Here is a 20,719-nt window from a genome sequence, read left to right on the forward strand (position 1 = left end):
ATTCACACCACCCATTGATTGGACGTCGTGGCACTTGGACGTCGTGCAACTGGCAGAGGCTTTGGACGTGGTGCAAACGATACTTCTTTACAACTCTACAGTGCGCTGTTCCACGACGTCCAAGTGCCACGACATCCAAAGCTTGTAGAAAGACTATATTTTTGGCAGTTACTGTACTTTTGGACGTCGTGGCACTTGGACGTCGTGCAACAACTCAAAAATTATGTTTTGGACGTCGTGGCACTGGAAAAATATTATTGGACGTCGTGGCACTTGGACGTCGTGCAACACTCCCCAATAGTCAATGTTTGTAGCCAATTTCACAAACGTAGGCCTAATGGTTTTTTCCTCTGTCATATGTTTTTTGCGTTTAAGAAGAGAAAAGGTTAAGTATCAAAAAAGGGTTTGCATTTTGTATCTGTGTTTAACATGACAGTCAATTCAGAATGTTTATTTATTTAAACATTTTATTCCATCCCACACATATTCTTTTTCTGTTAGAAGATTTATGTACGGTAAACTAATTTGTGAATGGCAGCATGCTCTTTTTGAAGTGGGTAACGTGCATTGTCTGACTTTTGAGTTAAAAAACTTGGTATTCTATATAGATAATCCTTACACTGAGATAATCACTTATATTCACAATCACTTTCACCGAAGTTCATTATTTTTAAACATTTTAGGACCACTCATCTTTCAAATACTACACTTCAGGCCAAGCGTTGAACGAAAATATAATATAAACTATAAACACGAAATGACAGGTTAAATCGTAGTTATAATAGTCAATCAGCTGATCATAGTATTATTATCTTTAAGTGTTGCCAACCTATTTTTAACAAACCTGTAACCTGTATTTCCAAGCGTACACGGATTACATGCATAATAAAACCACGCTGTTTTGTGTTGTTTGGTTGGACTCCTGATGTGGGCCAAAGTATAAACTGTACGACAAAGTATTAAACGTGCGTCAAAGTAAGTAAATGCAGCAATTTGCAGCTTTCTGTACTATAAACAGTGCAAGGAAGCCAACTTTGTCAGGTGGCTGTAGGAAAAGAACATTTTTCTGGTTTGCAAGGGTTTTTATTATCGACAGACAAACCCAGCATAGGGAACTCGAGTTTGCATGAGAATTGCCGTCTCTTAATTCATCAACCATCAACTTCATGAATTAAATGTTGGCTCTGATTTGATTTTTTACTCACCTAACGTCAGATTCTGCAGTGATTGCAGCTGTATACTGTACCTACATCAGTGGAGAGCCGGTTCAGTTCAGTTGGTACAAGTGTATAATTGGTTCGTTGCGGTGCTCAATGACTTGTTTTATAACCGTTTACCTAAGCTTACACTGCCATCCGGTCTATCGACGTTCTTGTTTACAGACTTGTTTATTTACTTTTAATCAAACTGAGAAGCGTAGGATCATTTCAATAGGACTTTATTTACCCTACATTTGAGAAGGTTTTTAATTCCCGTCTTTCTGGCTTAAATTCTGCATTTGCTAACGTTTTAGTAACTTTTGTCAATTTTGTGTCCCTTGAATCGGATTAAACAGAAAATGAAACTTATATGAATGATATACAATTTATAATCTTATTGCTGTGGTTTCGGTGTGGTATACACTTTTCTGTAGAGTTTTGTTGAAATTATTTACGAATAATTTATAAAACAATTTCAAAGACTTACAATTTTTCTAAAGTTTTCTTGTAATTTTATTAGTTGTAGTTTTCTTGCAGTCTTTGACAAAGAGATATCTTGCTGAATCCAAAGTAAGTGTAATCAATTAGGCTCTTTCAGCGTCACAAAACATCAATAACTACTTATCGAGTTCTAGTGTAAATTTATAAGTAGACAGTTTTATGACCAGCAACAATACTACAAGCGTTCAATTATCATTTTCGATGACATCTATGGATGAACCTGAGCGTGGAGTGCAGTATAGTGAGAAGTATCTGTATCTAACTGTAAAACTGCACAGCTTTGAAGAGTTCAAGATAATGAGTTGTCTGTCGATAAAGATTTCACCTCAAGGGCGTAGCGATTATTTAATGTTAATCGTTATCAAGACATTAGGTTCATAGTTAAAGTTTATTTCTTTCATTGGATGTCTTTAATTAATTATTATTTAGCCATACAATTATTTCTACCTTTGACAATGGTAATATCGATATTTAAAAATATCTTATAGGTTTTCATCTTTTAAATGGTTTACATTATAATATAATTTAGCCAAAATATACTGGCACGATACTGGATAGGCTATTTAAAGTTACTGAGACCATTAGCAATGAATGCTTTTACTTTTTGTATCGTAGTAAACCCAGTGAATTGATTATTCTAATCTATTGCTTTTTTGTTATTTTCACATAAGTAATTTTTTTCCAATCAATAAATGTACATGAAACAATCAAATTTTCTATTTGGCCACTTGAATACTTTATTCTTCGATAAAAACACAACTAGGGAATATATATATTTTTTTTAATAAACCTGTCAAAGAGTTATTATTAGCACTTACTATTGACACGCAATTTTAGTTGTGTTGTTTTCGTCGACATAACAACGCTGCAATTGCAGCTCTTGGATTATTGCAATAGCATTGCATGCACGCGACTGTAGATTACATTGGAATCAATCTAACTTGGAGGTTTTTCTATCCACACTCTTTAGAATTTATCAAATTCCAAGTTTTTTTTTTTAATTCATACGTCTGAAAATATGTTTTGTAACAGTTTTGAAATAATAGAATGTTTCCCTAACAAAATAAAGAGTGTTTCACCAATTTTTTTTCTAAATACAGTATAGAACTTTGGATATTATAAATTCTTCGAATTGACCAGTACAGTTTGAATTCACTTTTATCACCATTTATTTATGTAACTACAGATCAAAAACTTCATTTGATATACATTTATAATGTTTTGGATAACCGCGTGATAAATATAATACAATGCAAGATGCAAGCGTTGATTAGATAAGATTAAAAATAATGAAAACGTAAAATATCTGCATCATTCTCCAGTCCAAGGTAACTTTTAAAATTATACTGTATAATGCTTTTATTTTATGATCCTGTTTTTCGTATTCGAGCATTTTTTGTGTCCAGCCCCTATTTTTTCATAGCGATCCGCCTGACCCCAATTCACGGGGCTTTTTACACGTACAGAAGTTGTATAAATGAAAGTGATTTACAGGCCTGAGTGTCGCAGGGCAGAACGCCGCCAACTCAAAGCCGGGGAGAGCGACCGATGCAGATTTTGTTATAAACAGACCGTCTGGGGCAGGGTCTGATGGTCTGATTTTACAGCGGGCCATAAACTTTTGAAATTTGCCGCGTTTTGGGCCGGGCGCCTGGCGGCCTTGCGGACATGGCCTGCCTGACTAATTATAGTTTGTTCGCTAGATGAATGGCCTTAGGCCGACCCAGACAGATCTCGGGCCTGAGGCCTTGGGCGGGTCTTCTTTGTGTAGCTGGTACTCTCGGGATTGGAAACTGGGCGAAAATAGAAGTTCCGAGTTTGAAAGAAGTAATTCAGGGTGTCCAAATTCTGGAAAGTCAAGGATAGTCATGGAAAGTAATGGAAAAAAATTATGGCCATTGATAGTCATGGAAATAGGCAAAAAGTCATGGAAATCCCCAATGATGGTTGGATTTCCGGGGACCTTTCAATGTTCTAGTCGGCCGTAACCGCGACTATTGTAGCATTTTCCCGAATTTTTCACAAATGTACGACAATTTCAATTTATACAGTTATCTTAGTTTATGGGTTTTGAGTTGGTATTAGTTCATTGTTGTACCTATTGTACTCCATTGTTATCTGTTAATACATGTTTCAATATTTTCTGTGAAATAACTTGTCTAGGCAGTATTATTCGTGTGTGTACGGTATATTATAATTTTTGAGTTAAGTTCGTGAGTCATGGAAATCAATGGTTAATGGCCATGGATAGTCATGGAAAGTCAGGGAAATTGATGACAAAATTTCTGTGGACACCCTGTAATTGCGATTGAAATACAAGTTCCCACCGAAAGATAGTGTCCCAAGTAGGAAGAATTGACCGAATTCGAGTTGTGATGGTTTTCAACCACAGTATATGTATTCATCCAATGAAAGGTTAATACAAATTTAAACTTTTTCAAAACTAATTATAAAAAGTCCTTTGAAATCCTACTTAATCTTGTGAAAGGTTACTTAATATTTTAAAGACTCTCCTCATCTATCGGCTAACGATTTAAAACAAGTTGTATAGAAAAAATATGTTCATGAAGGGAAATCATTGCAACTGTGAGATAACTTGACAACGTTCAACAAGTTTCTGCACAGAACTTTTGAAGTGGCTATAGCTAATTGCAGGTTAAACTATAGTAACACCCAATAGCAAACCCTTCTCAATTTCCTCATTTTAATTACTTTAACCAATCCTCTCAAATCCATTCCAATCCGAACCTCAGCCTGGACAAATTTCCTGCCGGGCCACCAGGGCCGTCCAATTTCCGTGGTTTACGCCGGTTCCAGGAGGATTCGTGTAGAAGTCACAGGTTTCCTACCCTGTAATTCTCTCCCGCCCGATGTGGTCACCGGAAGGACGCCATTAGGAGATTTTTTCAGCCCAAGTCATCTGTGAGTGACTACTGGTGTGATTCAGACTTCGGCCTCTACTCGCCGGAAACTACATTGCTACATACATTCTTGCGACACGCGGAATGATATATCAACCGGTAACAGGTTTTATAACCAGATCAACTTTGTTTTGGCAATTGTAGTGAATTTATTTGGGAAGTATTGGGTGAGTTTTCTCTTTTGATATTTCTTAAATAGGAGTTAAAAACCCGTAATCTATATCTATACTATTATATAAAAATCTAATGGTGTCTGTATGTGTATTACTAATAGGTGCAAAAACTACTGAACCAACTGGGCTTAAATAATACAAAAATATAGCTACCATACCAAGGACCATTATAGGACTATTCATTCGTATTTCGATACTGACCGTAGGCTTTGCCCCTTTGGCTTTAAAAGTTCTGAGCTGAACATTTTAAAAGTAAATATTGATTGGTCTCCATGGCTGTGATGAGAACACTAACAATGTTTGTTTACATTTGCTTTGACATTTAAATGTAAACAAGAAGAACTGCTGAACTGCATATTTCACGATTTCAGACAGCTGATACAAAGAATTAAATATAATATTTTCCATAACTATGAGGTAGGTTTATTTTAATCTAACCTTTTATCATGGATTATTTATTCTAAAACTATGTCAATGACTATAGAAAAAAATCTATAACCATTGCTGTATCAACTTCGGCTCTGCTTTGGATTTTTTAAAGCATCTAAGTTATGAAAATAATGTTATTGATATGTTTTCATGGAAACAGTATTAAAATTACAATGCATAGATGTTTTATATGAATTTGGAGGTTATTTTTAATAAATTCTAACTGCTTAACATGTGTTAGATTAACTTAACATAACTTGCACTTCACATTGTTTTATATATGTATATTTTGGTAAATTAAGTTATTGTGTTTTGCTAAACCTATGCTTAAATTAAACTAAAGAATATCATCAATAACTAAATTGTACGTTGATTTTTGTTTTCTAATATCTGTTGTATGTATTGAATACAATATATTTAATTATCAAATGCTAAATACAAAATACTCTTATTTTATCTTAACATAGCTTTCACTTCACATTTACTTTATTTGATACTTTTATTATTTGTGTTTTACCACACCACTGATTAAATTAGCCTAAACCAAGGAAAATATCATAAGACTAAGCAGTACACAGTGTTCTTTTGATTCTAAAATCAATGAAATATCTGTTACTATGTTTAGGTACTTAATGGTAAGTGTGAAAATGTAAAGGCAATGGACGATGGAACTGATTAAAAGAACGAGTTTGTATATTAAGTTGTTTGTTGATATTTTTGTAGAGTAGAATCAGAGATGCAATGAAACATAATACTGTATTTGCTATTACATTTTTAGTCCTTGATGCTTTGATAATCATACTAGTTTTGTCTGCTGTTTTTAATGCTAAATTATTTGTTTAAAATTTGTTATAGTACCTATAGATATAGTTTCTTTAATATTTCAAAAATCTATTGATAAGGCACAGCAATATTTCTAAAGTTTATAACAGCTGACTTAGTTTTGCTAATGATTTATTGTGAGTGAAGAAACTGAAGATGGAAGGATTTGTGATTTAATATAAAGAAGAGTGAAATTTAAAAAATGTTCATTTAAATTTAATAATTACCGTAGTATTTTTGCAACTTCAAAATTGAAATTTGAAATGTCAATAATAAATTAAAAGATATGTAAGATGAAGGTAAATCATGTATGTCAATGTTTTATTTTGAAGTTTTTCTCATATCAGCCTACACAAGATTTAAAATGAATCAAAACCAAAATGGTGGTATCCACTACTTACCAGATTTATAAGTCATATAACTTAAACGTTTCTATTAAGGCTATAAAAGTTGAATTTTGTTTCTAAAGCGTTGGCGGATGTGTAACTATTACAGTATATGCAACAGATGTAAAGATTAAAATGATTCTATTTTGTGTCCTCTTCCCGTTGCAAAGCACGGGTACAACAGCTAGTTGAACAATATTCTTAAAATCAGCTGATTGGCTCTTTCCAAAAGACTTACTGAAACCTGAACTTGTTACATTGTCTATTAGCGGGGTAGATTCAACTTATTACTTATTAACGTTTAACTTATGATGCATCTGCGAAATGACAACTTTTAATGACTTTTCTTAATTGGTTATCATTAATAGTTCGACCACTACGACTGATGTAATAATGTCGAATTTCACATACATCAGGAACATACTAAGCTTGAATACGGGCTTACTAACGATAATAGGGATATGTAGCTTACTTCGATTACGACATAAATTATTTTTATTCTTTGTGATGGAGAGCTTTTAAACAAAAACACGTATATATTCTTTGTTTGAAGTTCATTGTTGGTGATGGTGAGTTAATGTTGTTCAAAGGTTTATTGCGGACATTTTCTATCTTGATGGTAAAAAACAATACGGGATCTGGAATCTGATCCCGTCCTCAGGTGAAAAAACTTAACTAACACATTACAACTAACAATACACAAACGCCCAACCTAAGTTGGAATACACTACGGTAGCAGTCAAAAAATATGCACTGTATATCTGTATACTGTATGCATTTTCCATCGTGATGGAAAATGTCCGCAATAAACCTTTGAACAACATATATATTCATCATAACGAACCACAGACAAGGAAAAGATTTTTTTCCTTGCTCACCTTCCACAGAATTTATAATGTATAAATTAAGTATATCTAATGTAATCCAAGTAAATTAAATTTCTCTCAACTCAAATTTTAATCCAATAGGTAGTAGGTATATATTCTACGAAAGGTTTCGGGTTTCGATACCCCTTGCATTTTACCAAATTTAAAATTAAAGCCCAAAATGATAATTTTTGTAAACCATTGAATTTACAGTAAGTAGGACATCTGCCACGTACCTCGCAGATATTTTCCGCGGTTGTGGTGGCTGCCCTGGTACCGGTTGCCATGTGGTAAGTCACACATTAACCAACCCAGAGGTTTGGGTTTAAGGTTCCCACCACATCCTCCCATCGTCTCTAGTTATCTTCATGAACCACCTCGCGTGGTGCACTCACGCGTTTGTTAACGGTACTTGCAAAACTCGTGCGTTCCTTACTTCCTGTATTGAGTGGTGGCCGGAGTTCAGAATACGTCAAAACATAATAACAAAACTAACAAGTTGTTGTTATTAAGTCAAAAACTTTCATAGTTTGGAACCCCGATAGTAGATTCAGCAGCCTCCAGTTTAGACATCACTATAAATATAGTACTGTCACTAGCAAAGATCTACGCATTTCTATTATTTTCATCGTACTTAATCCACACCGACCTGGATTATGAAGAATATGGCTATATGGCTGTTTTATGAAAAACCATTAAATTCGGGTTAGTTACAATTATTTAATGTTTTATTGATAACATTGAATTTAATACTGTAGCATTGTCGTGAAATATTTTGACGTGAAAGGTTACTTAACCTATACCTTGGATAAAGTTTCTGTTCAGTAGTTAGACTACTTAACATTTTATGAACGATTGGTAAATATAAGTTTCTTTTATCAGGTCACAGATACAAAACACCCCAAATTTATTTAAAAACATTATGACATGGATACAGTTTTGAAACGAAAATCAATTGAATTCGGATAGATTCAGTTATTTCCTTATTAAATTTAACCGTCAAGGGTTCCTTAGCCTCTGACCCTAGTTTCTGTTCAGTATTTACCCAACATTTCTTTAACAACTAAACAATACAAAAAACTTATTTTAACATATTCATTTCCCAGGGACAAAACTGTTTGACTGTATTTAAAAATGGAGTTTTCACCTTTTCGTAACTACTTAGTTTTAGGTTAGCATTGAACTTTATCACAATTATTACACTAGATAACGATTGACAATTGAATGCATTCATTTTAACGGATGGACCTTACACACTCTTCATAAGTCAAGTCAATTAGACTATATAAGTTTTTAAACTTCTAACTTTAAAACCTTAACATTATAAGATCCAACTTGACCTACGAGGTATGAACCAGGGCAGATATCAGTCTAGTCAAGGTCACATGCAGAAACAGCTGACCAAAGCTATTGACGTCTCCAGCAAGGAAATCTCTTTTACCTCAACTATTACGTCACTTAACGTCATATGATTTTCCAATATAAAATCACGATGCAAAACTCACGACTGGTTGAGTTATGTTTTCCATGTGGGATTTTGAGTTTGTTTGCGTCATTGGAAAATGCGTTCTTTGTAGGATCCTGTTTGCTTTACAGCTCATTACACAGTTAAAGTTGTATGCAGTATTACCTCAGAATTTTTTGTACATCGTGTTTTAATAAGTTTAAAATTTGAATCCATATAAGTTTTTAATGGTGTGTGTAATAATTTTGATTCGGTAATGTAATTGCATCAACTTTTTTGTAAGTCATTTAATTTGAATGAAAAACAGTAACATCAGTGGACTAATTTTCTTATAAGTTCTTTTTCACAAACAACGATATTATCTACCAGACTTTATTTTATTTCAATATTTACTTCACTTGAGTAAAAAGGATTGATCACTAAATAAATAACACATGTACTTTTGCGTTATCATATTTGGAAACAACTATAACACTCCCATTCTTTGTACCTTTTGAACACGTCTAGTGAAAATTAACAGTTCTACCATTAATTTATAATATCCTGCTTGATACTTAGTTCTGCTCTTTAATGGCCCGTTTTATATCTCTGGCATTTGTAATATCTTCGTTATTGTTGTCGTACTGAGCATCACAATAAAATGTTTTTAGGTTTGTAATATAGTAATTTCTGTGTTGACAGTCGGGTTGGAATAATTATAGAAAAATCACAAATTATCTAAACAAAAATTTAAGGAACAAGCGAATGTAGTGGACTGTTTGAAAGTAAAATGCCAACAACTTGTAGCTAGTGTAGTAGTCGACCCAGCCAGTTATTACGGCTCAATAATCTATATAGCTGTATAATTACCTAACCTTGCCTTCCTTGACTGGTCGCTCCACATCCACATACCCGCAGATAATATCTTCGACTAGAATTTGTTTTGTAACAAATGCGATTTGTGTTTGTTTAATAACGTTGTGTCTCCTAATTAGTTGTTCTTGTTAACATCTTATGTGGTGTTAACTCAAGTTTAGTTGTATATTTTTTTTTTTTAATTTTGATTATAAAAAAAACTTTACTTGTAAAATATCACAGTGAATCTAATTTCAAAACTAGTATGAAAATTCTACCGGAGAAAGGCTAAGTGCATTGGTATACAAAACACAGAGTACCTATAAAATATTGATAAAAAAACTGCCGCCATTTTGAAACGGAAAAATACAATTGATTTCTGTTTTCGCCAAAATGATTGTATACTAAATGTCTTTAAAATATTGTATAAAATGACATATGTTTACATTTGAAAATTCCGAGATTCGAACTAGTCACCCTCAGTTTTTGGCACACCCTGTATCGGAAAAATGTTAAAACTATTTTTACGTTAATCCTTGGGATCGATTTAGTGGGAAATAATTTCATTTCATCCTTGTACGTTAAGCCGTTTTTCCGTAATCAATTTGAGAAACACGTGGGACACACTGTATAGTTTGGATACATCACACAAGTAATACAGTACATCGAACATACCCTTGATCAAGTATAACAAATAAAATTACAGGGTGTCATGTTAAAAGTCTCATAACCACCAACACCCATGAATGAATTTTATTCGCGATAGGATGATTTGTTTGTGTATTTTTCTCAACGTAGGAATGTTTAGGAGATAAACTGATATCTAAACGGCATGATAATTGCGGTTCAAGAGCTGTTTTGATATCTAGCTATTTGGCTATAACACCAGTGAGATTGTTAATGATGTAATGTTATTTACAATCAAAACATTTGACATTGAGTTATTTTAGTTAGATTTAACACCAATCGTTTAACCCTCTGCTCTAATTGATATTGTTAGAAAAAACCCTTTAGTGGGTGATATGAATGATTGTAATGATTGGAAATGGTTTTTTTTCGTGCTTAATTTTTTATTTAAATATAAATTGCATTTGTAGGGCTTTTAATATTCTAAGAGACCTATTATGCTGTTTCCACTAAGTGTTTTTGTTGTTTATTAATACCGGGGTTTTAATTATTTACACTGGTTTTAGAATAAACCTTAGCTACTAAGGAATTTCTCCAAAAAACACATATTTTGGTTAAAATTCGTCTTGTTGCCTGTCTTTTATCGATTACCCCGAATGATATATTTTAGATTGAGAGGTATTGTTAAAGACTAATTTAAACTGTATGGTACTGTTAATATACGGTTGTTTTACAATGCCAAAATTGTTCACCCTTCATGGATTTGTTTAGTTAATTTTTGTGTGTGTAGCCTCTTTACTGTTAATTAGACTATTATTTAAGGTACATACCTTTACGTCCACAGTTCAATATAGGTCAAACCCGCTACATGTTTCACCTATACATAGGCTTTGTCAAGTGGTCCTTCAAGAACGTTTCGTCCATTGTAGCCTTGTCAAAAACATTCAAACAAATACACATAAAACACGACTCACGGTAGGCCAACTAAATGTTTTTCGTACAATGTGTAGTCTTTTATGTGTATTTGTTTGAATGTTTTTGACGAGTCTACAATGAACGAAACGTTCTTGAAGGACCACCTGACAATGCCTATGTAGGCCTATAGACGAAACATGTCGTGGGGTTCACCACACTTTATAGAACTATGACATAAAGGTATGTACCTTAATTAATAGTTTATTTTTAATTTTCACACTGTATATAATTTGTGCTATTAATTTTCACGATATAGTAGCTTTTCCAGTACCTATCTATAAATTGTAATTTATATTTTACATTAAATAGGTAACATCATAGTAAAAAAAATTATTAACTTTGTAATAAAGTAACAAAAATATGTTTATCCTCCTTTAATACTGATAAATCATACATATCAATTCAATATTCCGCCAGTTTATTACTGAAAACTTTACCTTATAACCTAAACATTTCTAAAACTTGCTGCAGACGTAAAAATAATGAATTTTATTTGTACAGAAAACATAACACTCGTCTATAATCTAATCTATGGTCGAAAAGTAGACTGTGTTATAGGATAACCTGACATCAATGGAAGTGTTCTTGTAATCTCATTATGGCTTGAATTTAAGTGATCATAATTAATGCTATATATTAACCTATATTAAATGAAAGCTTAAAAATAGTGTTAATTTGTATGTTAGGTATTTATAGGTCCGTTTAAATGTCACTTACAATTTAAGTTTATACACTGGAACACCAATACACAACTCGTAAGTCAGCTAAACTTTATATGAATGACGATACTGCTATTTACTTAATATTTAGTTTTTTAGCATAATTTAACTCGTAAGAATTAAATAGCCTTTATATTCAAGATTATTATACAAACAAATTTGAACTCTCCTGTGGACTTATAAAAGAGACATTAATACTAAGGCGTGCTTATTTTCCAAACTGCTTGAATGGAGAGCACATTTCGTTTAATGTCCAGTAACACTTTAATGTCCCCAGACATTACGGAATTCTTTTCGCATTATGTTTTTACAACTGCCCAAACAACTGGTCAAAAGGCGCGGCTTTTGCACAAAGTTTGCTGTTATTTTAATCATTCCCTGGCACTCGCCCTGACTTGAGACGTACCAAGAATAATTTACTGACCATTACTACATAGTTGCTTAATAACTTTGGCAACACCCAGAAACTAACTAGTTCGTGACTATGCAATAATGTCAATAAATATTACTATTTTAACATTAAAAATCAATATTAATCTCCAATAAAAAAATTATATAAGCCCGACAAATTATTGAGTAATTAAATTAATGTGATTTCGACCACATATATAAGACCGGGTCATTCTAGGTCAAACACATTTTCACATAATAACTAGGCCTAATTAAATAATAGGCCTAATATTCAATTGCTCAGTTGTTTAAGTTATTTGATCAAATTAACCATTCAGATAAATAATATATATTCAACTGCCTAAAAAAAATATATCCAACTAAACTTTAACAATCTTTTCAAACAAATGCCAGTTTTGAACATACATATATATAGATTTAAGTTTTGATTTCAACAAATTATAGCGTACAGTTTAATTTACCACAACTATTTAATTAGGTCTACATTTGGTTGACTAGCAAAATTAACGTAAATATGTGTTTTTCACAATTATCTATGATTTTTCGATTTATCTATATTTTTGTTTTCCTTTACGATCCATATTCCTTCTATTATAATATCTTCAAACACTTTTGAATTACAAATTGACTTATCTTGTTTAGGCAAAAATAATATATATGAATTAAGAAATGAAACGGTTCTAAACTAACCTTACATAACCAACCAAACTTTCTGTACCATTTCAACATTTCGTTTGATAACAGAAAAGGCCTGTGGGGAATATCAAACGGAATTTCGAAATGTTATAGCAAGTTTGGTTAGTTTAGAACAGTTTAATTTCAATACAATATTTTTTATCGTTTGTTGATACTGAACAATATTTTATTTATCGTAGTTGTCAGCTGATATGCATAAATTCGTCAATATCGATATATCGGATAAAAAATATCTATGTATCGAAAAAAAATCATCGATAATTAATTATGAATGTTCCCTTTAACAGGAACCGTTGTTATATTAACAATCCGGCACAAAGGACCAAAATAATAAATTAACTAAAATAATAACAGAATGTATCTCGAAAGCACTCGCAGCAAATCTTCAACATCAGTAGCTGAGTGCCTACAAACCTCTCTAACGGTGCGATCTAAGTACCTGAACTGCAGTGATTACCTGGATGTGCCACGCGTCGCCAGTGGGGCGTAGTCCCGCCCACAGGCGGAGCCAGTTTGCATAATTGTCCTTCCTAGTTTCCCCATTATATTAGATAAATACGGCAGATAAGAGTAATCGGGTTCCGTTTGTCAACCGAGCTGTTACCGCGGTGGCCGCTATTTACATAGCACCCTGTAGCTGTGCTAATGTGTGATGGCATCGAAACCAGTTGCGATCTTTCAACAGCCGCCAACGAGGTTTGCCTTAGCTTGTGTGTAAAACATGCTATTCTCAAACTGGGGTTCATTTTTGTGAAGAACAGAGAAATTAAATCGCATTTAGTCGATTTATAGATATCGTAGGAAGTTACTAGTATAAGTAAGTTCCTATATTTTTGCAATGCATCGTTCACTCTTCGATTCTACCCTATTACATCCTTAGTTCAAACACCATAAAACAATCAAACACACTTTAAGAACATTCTCAATTTTACTAACTGTGATGTGTAGAATTTGTACATCTTTTTTGTTTACATGATAGGTCTCACTGACTTGAGATGAGTATGTAAGGAATAACGACATCTTACGCCTCGATCAATAATTTCGAAGATTATAACCCTCTCATTTTATGTTGAATACCAGAATACCGATGGTCGAGTTTTTGCAACGGATCGTTCACTCTTCGATTCTACCCTATTGCATCCTTAGTTCAATGGCCCTAAAACAATCAAACACACTTTGAGAACAATTAGCCTTGTTTACGAATTGTGATGTGTAGAATTTGTACATCTTTTTTGTTTACTTGATTGGTGTATTCATTAACGTTGCACTGAGATGAGTATGTAAGAAATAACGATCTCACTCCTTAATCAATAATTTCCCAGATTCCCTCTCATTTTATGCTGAATACCGATGGTCGAGTTCACTGCGGTGCTGTGGTATTTCAACTGTCCACACTCCTCAACGGTTCGTCACGGCATGTCAACTCATCGACACGGTGTCACTTTCAGAATAATCGTCTTACGCAAGCCGCCGCCATTTTCCGTGAAACTGCTCAACTCGCATGTGAATGTCAAAGTCATTTCGAACTATTAGAGCACTAGCAATCCGTTTCCGAGATTAGTTGTGTCTCAACTCGTCGCACCTTGACGCTAATGAACTAAGATTGAAAATAAAACTAGGCAACGTTCGAGTAGATATTGGCAAGACATCATTCGATTTAACTCATATTTATGTAAAAAGGTGAGCGTTGGGAGATGCTTTCCTTGGATTTGATTTGCTTAGTGGTTTTCTAAATGTTAATTGCGTTTCACTTAAATACGTTTGTTTTGTTTTAGACAATTTCTTCTACTCCTTAATATACTTTCAGACAGACTCCCAATTAATTATGTTTACCTTTATTATGGTTTTGTCATATTCGGTATTAAATCTTCAAAACAAATTAAGGGCTTAAGTTCCCTCCCTTTACACTGGTAAATGTTAATTTTTTTCAATTGCTTTTCGAACCTTTTGAATTTATCTATTTGTTTTATTATCTTACGACACAGGTGATTCTACAACAATAGTAAGCGTAGTTAAACTCATAATTATAGACACAACAATACTGTATAATTGTTGTTACAATCCTCTCAAATTAAAACATCCAAGTTCGTCATTCATGGTTGAGAAAACAGGAAACGGCGTGGAATGTGCGGTATAAATAACAACTTTTACAATCCTCGTTTCCTAGTTTGTGAAGATTCTTAATTGTTGCACACGGTTCACATTGAGGCCAGACTAATAAAGGGGTAATCGAGGTGTGACTGAATAAGCAATAACATCAGACAACATAAAGCCAGGCAACTCGTAGAAGTACATACGTACAGTGGTCCGCAAGCCACTGTACAATATGTAAGCAGTGAAGGGGACATACAATACACATACAGGCAACAGCTACAAACTATTAAAGTGTATTCAGATAACGCAAATGACTAATGAAAGTAACATATCATGCTAAACCAGACAGAAGTAAGGGGGTACCCGGCGGAAAGTATACTCTAAACACAAAAAAAAAAATAGAATCCTATATGTTAGTTGTTTGGGCCAGAAACATGTCAAACTCAATGGAGGTTCTAGTGCAGCTAGCAGAAGCGTCGAAGACAAGCCAGACAACAGACAGAGGCGACTAGGCAACAAGTAGCAAGTAGCCAGAGTATCCAGACAACAGACAAGCGACGAAGGCAACAAGCCAGACAACAGACAGAAGTGACGAAGGCAACAAGTAGCAAGTAGCCAGAGTATCCAGACAACAGACAAGCGACGAAGACAAGACAGAGGCAACAAGTAGCAAGTAGCCAGAGTGTCCAGACAACAGACAGGCGACGAAGACAAGCCAGTCAACAGACAAGCGACGAAGGCAACAAGTAGCAAGTAGCCAGAGTGTCCAGACAAGAGACGGAGGCACGTCTGAGAGTGTGAGCGATTGTGCCAGTCAGCCTCGAGTACGGTTTAAATTGAAAATAAGAAGATTAGGGGACCGCAGCCTCTGGAAGCTGGCAACCCGGAGAAACTTTCCGTGGATGTGAAAATCGGTTGAGCCCGTGACACGGTGCCGGCGCGGTGAATGGATGAACGTGTGGTTTGAAGGACAACCGTGATCTCCCGGATAATCGGCCTCAAGGCTGGATGAAGCTGACAATGCGCTTCATTCATAACTCGACATGTTCTGGCCAATCAAACCTTCACGCTGTGTCTTCTGCCTCAGGGTCGCTGCCTCGACCGTGGCCTGGACGAGGACACATGGAATCCGGAATGTAACCTAAACTATGAAAATCTTATACAAAGTCCTGCTCAAAGAGTAAACGTTACCTCGTGTGACGGTACGTATTCGTTTTAAACGTATCAAGTGGGCAAATCGTCGGTAGACTTCTAAGGACTTTTTACTTTTCTTCCAAATCATCTCCTGTAACTAATCTTTTAAGGACATAATTTTAAGTATTCACGTGTAGTTTATATATTTTATTCAAACACTGGTTCCAAGGCAAATGGAAATCGGAGGTTAACAAGGCACTGACGAACCTTTTCCTGTGGACAACAACAACGTTCGACTCAATAATATGACTCTAAACATGCATAAGACCTACGTCACAAAACGCATCCTGTGTTCCCGATAAACCCGTTACCGGTACCTGGACACCCCGACATCAGTTGATGAATGAATAAATCTGTGTAATTTGTTGCTACCTCAATATAATCGCCACTTGCTCGCACACCTACCCACTTTCCGGCATATTTTAAACTTTGATTGATGAATTTGCGTGAATTTACGGTTTAATTAAGTTGGCACAAATAGCCTCAGTTGCGCCGCCACGGCCACGGCGCGATTTATGACTTAATCCGCGGGCGGGCGCAGAACGTCGGTTAATTGATGACTCTATGTCAGATGTGTAGTTTCGTCATAACGGAACTGTCAATAACTGTCAAACCCGCATTTTGTCAGCGATGTCATTCTAGTTGATAAGTCTAGTATCAAAGTCAAACTCCGTATCCAACAGTGTGTTTATCAAAGCTGTCACTTTTTCTGTTCCCAGCTCTTGGTAGTGGAAAAAAGTTTAACAAAATTATGCGAGTGATTTTTTCAATTCTTGTTATTTTAGTATGCCGTAGCACATTATAGGATTCATGCTGTTTTTGAAGGTATATTGTAAATAATATTTGTGTTGTTCAAAATAGAAAATTAATCGCATACACCTGTACGCATATACGCGTATACGCATACATACAAGGCGTTCTTTATTTTCCTCCTATATTTAGTGGCTGTTAGGTGAAATTGTTAAGAATAAATTATTGATGAGAGTTGGATACCTATTTATTTGTTTTAGAAACACAGATTGTATTTTGTACCTGTTATGTTAGATGTAATGTTTGTTTGCTCATGGCTGTGTGTTCTGTTACAGGTGTTCGGCTCCAAGTCCGACCTGCAGCTCCATTCTCAGCTGCACATGCGCGAGGTGAAGCCCTACAAGTGTTCGCAGTGCAGCAAGACGTTCGCCAACAGTTCGTACCTGTCGCAGCACACGCGCATCCACCTCGGCATCAAGCCGTACCGCTGTGAGATCTGCCAACGCAAGTTCACCCAACTCTCCCATCTGCAACAACACATCAGGACGCACACAGGAGATAAGCCGTACAAGTGTCGACACCCTGGCTGCAACAAGGCCTTCAGTCAACTGAGCAACCTGCAGAGTCACTCGAGATGTCACCAGACGGACAAACCGTACAAGTGCAACTCGTGCTACAAGTGCTTCGCCGACGAGCCTTCGCTGCTGGAGCACATCCCCAAACACAAGGAGAGCAAGCATCTCAAGACTCATATCTGCCAATACTGCGGGAAGAGCTACACGCAGGAGACTTATCTGACCAAGCACATGCAGAAGCACGCGGAGAGAACTGACAAGCGACCTCCCATCATCGGCATTCCTCGGGTCACCTTCGACACGCCTCACTACTGGCCCAAGGTGTCTCCGGATACGGCGAATAACCTGGTGGACGCTATGAATCAGCAGGACTACCACCAGAACGGACTCCTCCAGGAGCACATGAACGGCGACGAAGGAGCGCCGTCGGCACCGCCCCCCACCCCCGGGGCAGCCAGTCCTGTCAACTACCACGACAACAAGACTGTCACCTCCTCAGCGTCGGCGTTCACCCCTATACAGTCCATGGGCCTGCCCACACACCATCATAACCACCACCTCAACCACCACCAGATCTCCGACCCCCGGACCCCAGCGTACTTGTCCTACAACGCGCTGGCGTTCCCTGGCTCCAAGGTGGTGTCCTCGTCGTCGCAGCTCCAAGGGTTGGCCGGGGGAGTGCAGACTTCTGTGGCTATGGAGATGCCCAAGAGTATGACTTCCAACAGCTTCCCTAATCAACTCATCTCTCTGCACCAAATACGCAACTACGCCCATCAGCCCGCCCCGTCACTCATGTCCACAGAGCACATCCTCACAGGACTCAAAGACAAGACCCAATAATGTTACGCCCCCTACTCGTACTCGGGATAGGGACTCCCCCTAGAGTACGGGTGGTTCGACTGAACTCGGATTTGTTGGTTCTCAGTTTCAAAAACTGTACATTTAGAATATATTTTATAAATTATTACCCGAGCCCTGACGGGGTTGTTGTACAGAGTGATATTTTCTTGCCAGTTTACCCTCTCGAGTGCGAGATTGCGGGAGACTAACTTATGGTGTAATTTATGTGTACATTTCACAAATAAATCGTAAACGAAATCGCGAGTACAGGGGAACTAGTGTACAGTTACCGGTTGCATCTCTTATTGGAGTGGAACCGGACTTTGGATGAAACCAAATCTTTCCCCGAGTCCGGGAAAGTGATTGTGATTTATTTTAGCTATATTTAAGACTAGATTATTTGTTAAGTCGATTGTTTACGTTTTCCGCTGTGTACGCAGTCGCTTCGTGTTTCATTTTGTTCCTGTTAATATTGTCGACTGTAAATATTGTAATTATGCATTGTAATGCGAGATACTGTGAGCCCGAGCCGGGACTGAAACGTCGTCACTCGTCCAACTTATCATTTTACTAAGTATATTTTACGTTTGTAACCTCCCGTTTGACAGAGTGGTCATGTTTTTATCCCTGTGTTATGAGTGTGTCTCCAGCAGATGTAGTTTCGAATGTATTAATTTATTATGTTTAAGTGTTAACATGGAAGAAAACAGTAGATATAACCTTTTAAATCCATTTGAATAAAGTTGATTGGAATTATTGAATGGTTCCAGTTCAAATTAACCGCCATTTAAGTTTATAGGATGTGGAATTTATACATGCAATCTTTGTTTTGTTAGTTTTTAATACGTAAGTCTTGTTTGTTATTAATTGTTGAAAATTACTTTAATAATTCTAAAAATATTTTTTATTGTCAATCCTGAATATATAACCTGAATTGATTATCAAAAATAATGTGTTGGTATTGTCTTCTTTCAATGATATGCCTAATGCGCTCCTTATGCCTATGAGGGAATGCTTATGGAATTAAAGGGGTCGAACCTTGTGTTATACTATTATAATGAGACAGTTTTCAATGTAGTTTGAGTGATAAAAGCAATATAAATGTAAACTGTACTTTGTTTGTAACACTGTATTTCGTAGTCTGCTGAAGACACACTGGGCGAGATGTCTGAAGAATTACCAGTTTAGCTTAGCGAAGCTTTGACTCTCGGAAATGTTAATGTGATCAATTTTTTTACTGGATGTAGTGAATAGAAGCAGGTTTCCATTGTGTTCTAGTTGTCTGTTAATCGTTGTACAACTCAGTTAATTTCCCGGTTGATTGTTACGATACACTCGCATTCTGTAGCTCCACGAATGTTATTTTTTTATCGCCTCTGTTAATTGTGTACTAAACGAAAGTTGGAGGACTCTGACTATTTATATTTCCAAATATAATTTCTTCTTTTGTATTGAACCTGTGTTTTATTTTGTACCTGGTTTTAATGGTTAAAGTATAGGAACATTTGAGATTTATATATACTTAAACATGTTCCTTTATGGTAATCAAGCAGGCTCTTATATTCAAGCTTTTGCAGTCCGTCATTTTATTAATCATCAAGACTAGTTGTGTTCGGAAACAACTACACTTCACAGTAGCATTGACTTAATATCTACACTGGCTTTATATTCAAATGGCTGAGCCGTTTGAATAGGATGTCTAGTGTAGATATAAGGCAATAACAGTAAACTATGGTTCGTCAGGTGTTGTTGCAATTGATGACTAAACTTCATCTTTCCAATTGTAAAAAAAGAAATGAGATCTGTTTATTCAATTTATACACCAAAGGACAACCTTTGTGTAAATTAAAAGATACTTTGTTAACCAAACTTCTGTTTGGGCCTACACCTACATTTGTTTACACATTTTACCAAACACTTTAACAAAATATAATAAACTACGGAAAGATATGAATAGATATTATAAATTTGATAAAAACTGATAGGCCTCTATGAAATAAAAATAGAACTAATGGTTTTATGGGCATATCAGAATCTTTTATGAGAAGGCCTACATGAATAACACACGCTATTATACATTCAAATACTCTATCAAATAGGTGTGTATTCTAATAGCAAATTCTACTCCAAGCCATAGAATAAATATGTCTCTCTAAAACTTTTTACATCCTCAAGGGTCAGCTAAAATACAGCGCTTGAGTGAGTTTATATCACATGTAGATTATTATAGTAACATCAA

At 35.6% G+C, this 20,719-nt stretch overlaps 1 protein-coding gene across 2 annotated transcripts in view; it reads left to right on the forward strand.

The window, feature by feature from the left end:
* LOC128990965 (zinc finger protein rotund-like) overlaps positions 1–19,936 on the forward strand; it is a 250,005-nt gene extending 230,069 nt beyond the window's left edge. For both annotated transcript variants that reach the window (XM_054413649.1, XM_054413650.1), the window contains one exon: positions 17,398–19,936. In XM_054413649.1, coding sequence (XP_054269624.1) covers positions 17,398–18,480 — 1,083 coding nt within the window. In that variant the 3' untranslated portion in view covers positions 18,481–19,936. The remainder of the gene's footprint in view (positions 1–17,397) is intronic.
* The last annotated feature ends 783 nt before the right edge of the window (positions 19,937–20,719 follow it).

This window comes from Macrosteles quadrilineatus, unplaced genomic scaffold, assembly GCF_028750875.1.
Source record: "Macrosteles quadrilineatus isolate MER2022 unplaced genomic scaffold, UCM_ALF_1.0 Scaffold_3__2_contigs__length_128488019, whole genome shotgun sequence".
In the NCBI taxonomy this organism is placed as follows: domain Eukaryota; kingdom Metazoa; phylum Arthropoda; class Insecta; order Hemiptera; family Cicadellidae; genus Macrosteles; species Macrosteles quadrilineatus.